The sequence below is a fragment of the Andrographis paniculata genome, unplaced genomic scaffold, assembly GCF_009805555.1.
Source record: "Andrographis paniculata isolate CXL003 unplaced genomic scaffold, ASM980555v1 Contig74END, whole genome shotgun sequence".
Classification (NCBI taxonomy): Eukaryota; Viridiplantae; Streptophyta; class Magnoliopsida; order Lamiales; family Acanthaceae; genus Andrographis; species Andrographis paniculata.
In genome coordinates, this window is record NW_026137611.1 from 2,443,754 (window position 1) to 2,447,407 (window position 3,654).

At 31.7% G+C, this 3,654-nt stretch overlaps 1 protein-coding gene across 2 annotated transcripts; it reads left to right on the forward strand.

Annotated features, from left to right (window-relative positions):
- Nucleotides 1-367: 367 nt before the first annotated feature.
- On the forward strand, nt 368-2,938 carry LOC127266049 (F-box protein At3g07870-like). 2 transcript variants are annotated; one of them, XM_051296137.1, is made up of 2 exons: nt 368-1,680; nt 2,726-2,938. In XM_051296137.1, the coding sequence occupies exons 1-2, from the start codon at nt 383-385 to the stop codon at nt 2,796-2,798; spliced, it is 1,371 nt and encodes a 456-aa protein (XP_051152094.1). In that variant the 5' UTR covers nt 368-382; the 3' UTR covers nt 2,799-2,938. The 2 variants fall into 2 exon arrangements, with proteins under 2 accessions (XP_051152094.1, XP_051152095.1); XM_051296138.1 differs by having other exon boundaries at nt 368-1,651.
- Nucleotides 2,939-3,654: the final 716 nt, after the last annotated feature.

Consider the following 3,654-nt stretch of genomic DNA (forward strand, 5'->3'; position numbering starts at 1 on the left):
GTGTTGTATAAATAAATCTACAAGGCTGAAATAAATAATATATTGTACTACATGAAATTATATTATGTTCTATTAAAATATGTATTGTATATCATATTATCATATGTTGTCAGATATGCGCAGTTTGTCATATATATATATATATATATTGACTGAGTCAAATCAACATGGTGCTAATTTGACTAATTAGCACTATAACCGAAGTTACTCTACTTTATTTGTCGTAGATTTTGTGCACATGACTAAAATAACAATTCTTTTTTAAGAAAATATTAATTTATTTTTGTTGAGATTTTTATTTCCAAGATATTTTTTATTCATCTTCTTATTTATAACGCCTTATTCATCTTCTTGTTTATAACGCCATGTCACATCTTCTCAGATGACTTCTTTATTCCCTTCTTCTTCAGCTGAGAAAAAAACCCTAATTCCAAAACCATCAATGGATTCTCTAATAAAGAAACAAAAATTGTACCCTAGCTCCATCAACCCATTCTATAAGTTGCCCCATGAAACCATCGTGGAAATCCTCTCCAGACTCCCCATCAGATCTGTAATTCAATTTACCTTTACCTGCAAAACCCTATACCCCCTTTCCGCCGATCCCCTTCTTGTCAAACTACACCTCTCTAGATCTGAAAATTCCTATCTCATCATCCATTCTAAGAACCCCCTCAAAACCCACCTTTATTTTCTTCAACTTTCTGACCAGAAAGTGTACGAATTTGAAACCCCATTTGCCTCTTCCATGTCAGAATTTAGCATCATCGGTTCATCCAATGGTCTACTTTATCTAATCGATTCTCTATTCCCACAGCATACGTATCTTTACAATCCCTTCACAAGGGAGTACTTTGAGATTCCAATTAAACATGAGAATTGTGGTCAAATTGTTATCCATGGATTTGGATTTGATCCTGTTGGTTGCGACTATAAAGTTGTAAAGATTGCATATTGCCGGGATAGGTATACTTATCATGTTAAGGATGAGTATCAAGGGCATATACGGCCTTTACCATCAATAATTGAGGTTTATAGTCTACGTAGAAACAGTTGGACATATAATGGGATTGTTCCCTACATATTAGAGACATGGTCATCTCCAGGAGTTTTAGTGAACAACAGGCTTCATTGGGTGACCGTATGGGTGAAGAAGCCCAACTGGCAATGCCACAAGCGCTTGATTGTGTCATACAACTTGGTTGATGACACAATTGATGAAATGGCTTGTCCTTGTTCCAATTCTAATTATATATTTGATAGATTGATTATCAGTCATTTGGCAGTATTGGACAAACGCCTCTGTGCTTCGTTGCCAATGTTAGACCGTGATGCATTTGATGTATGGGTTATGAGAGAGTATGGGGTGGATGAGTCGTGGGTGAAGGAGTACTCCATATGTATTAACTTTCCGTGGTCACTAATTAGGCATATTGAGCCACCACACCATATTTGGCAGAACAGGTTTGGAAAGAATATGGTGAAGGTATTGGGCATCTTGGAGAGTGGAGAAGTCATTTTGGAGTATGTAGGAGAACGTTTGGTTGCATATGATCCTTGTAATAAAAGCTCCAAGGAATTGAAGTATAATGGAATGCCGAGAATATATCAGGCAATGTTTCACATCGGCAGCCTTGTGTCTCCACATTTGGTATTTATACGCTCAATTATCCACATTTGGTAAATTCTAATATTGTTTTAAATGTTTTATAGTAGGATTGAATGATAAATAATTATTGTAATGTCATTACTCCTTTTTCAATAGAAAGTCAACCTTAGTAGATATCCAACATCATCTTCATATGCAAACATAGTGGTAGAAGATGTTTGATGTTCTAACCACCTTGTCTTGTAATAGTTTTATTTAATTGAAAACAATAGAAAAACTATGTTTTCTTGAAAGTGATACAATGAAATTTAATAATATAACATGTCTGCAATTTTTGAACGGTGAAGCGAACACTAATAAAGCAGAGGACAAGACACCCTAGGATTTCGTAAATGGGTCAAAGGTGCAATGTGATTTTAGATTGGCTTTGCAAATCAACATGTGTATGATTTTTCAAATTATTACAAAGTCAGTATGATTAAGTATTGTATTATCTATTCTAAAAAAAGAACATACACTTTGCTTAAAATCCTAACAGGTTGAGTTCAAATTATCTAATCTGCTTAGTTTAATATAGCATGGATATATAGGATTGTTACATGAATTGAAGTATAATTGAATGCCGATAATTGAAGTACTAAAAGACTCAAGGAATTGAAGTATAAGGGAATGCCGAGAATTTATCAGGAAACATTTCACTTTGTAGCCTTGTGTCTTTGCATTTGGTATATTCCATTTCAATTTGTAGTCCTGTGTCTCTGCATTTGGTATATTCCATCTCACTTTGTAGCCTTGTGTCTCTGCATTTGGTATATTCTACGCCTAATACTTCACATTTGGTAAATTCTAATATTATTTTAATTTTCTTATAGTAGGATTGAATGATAAATCGGTGAGAAATAAATATATGTAATAAAATTACTCCTTTTCAATAGAAAGCAACCTAAATAGATAACCAATTTCATCTTAATATGCAAACATGATGTTATAAGATGTTTGATTGTTCTAACCATCTTCCTTGTAATAGTTTGTTAATTTGAAAATTTTAGAAAAACTATGTTTTCTTGCAAGTGATACAATGAACTATGACAACATAACATGTTTGCAATTGTGCAGGATAAATCGGGTACGGACACTAATGAAGCAGAGCATGAGACACCATAGCACTGTCTCAATGGGTCAAAGGTGAAAAATGTGATAATAGATAGGCTTTGCAAATCAATATGTGTACCATTTGTCAAATTATTACAACTAGTATGTTTAACTATTGTGTTATTACTAGTGTATTCTAAAAAAGGAACATATACTTTGGTTACATATGTGATATCATCGATACTTTTAATTTATTATTATTATTATTTCTAAAAATCCTAACACGTTGAATTCAGATTATCTAATCAACTCACTTTAATATAGCATAGATATATAATATTGGTTACAAGTTATTTACTCCCTGTAAAAGTAAATTATGAAATGGTTCATTATTTTAAAGGCATGACTTTTAAGTTGTATCCATATGATGCTAGAAACATACAATACAAACGAGTTAATGCAATGGCTACATGATTTCATTTGAATGGTTTCTTGACAATAGATATACAATCTGAATGAGATTAGTATTTGGCTAACTACGAACGTAGTTGAGATTTTTATATATAAATTTGAAGTTCAGCATACATATATTGCTTTTCTAACTAGATTTAAATTATATCCTAAGCATAGTTATTTATTTGCTTATTTTCAGTGATTCAATAGTATAAACTCATTACACATTTCTCATTAATTTAAAATAGATCATATTCATATTTTTTGTATGAGTTTTACCTAGATTCTCACCTGTCAATTTTTCTTTTATTTCTTTAAGTGAATACACACACTTAATATTTTAAGGTCTCGTTTGGATTGGTTTTTCAAATGGGCTTTTGGCTTCTGTTTCTAAGCAAATACTTTATACTTGTTTGTATTAACTTTTATAAAATAATAGAAGCATTTTTAAATTAAAATTATTGTTACTCAATACTCCACATTTGGTAAACTTTAATATT

What these genes read in the sequence shown, in the direction of transcription:
- LOC127266049 (XM_051296137.1), top strand. Translation starts at nt 383, where the DNA reads ATGACTTCTTTATTCCCTTCTTCTTCAGCTGAGAAAAAAACCCTAATT. An exon ending in CGCTCAATTATCCACATTTG is followed by an intron (nt 1,681 to 2,725) that starts GTAAATTCTAAT and finishes GCAATTGTGCAG; the next exon opens with GATAAATCGGGTACGGACAC.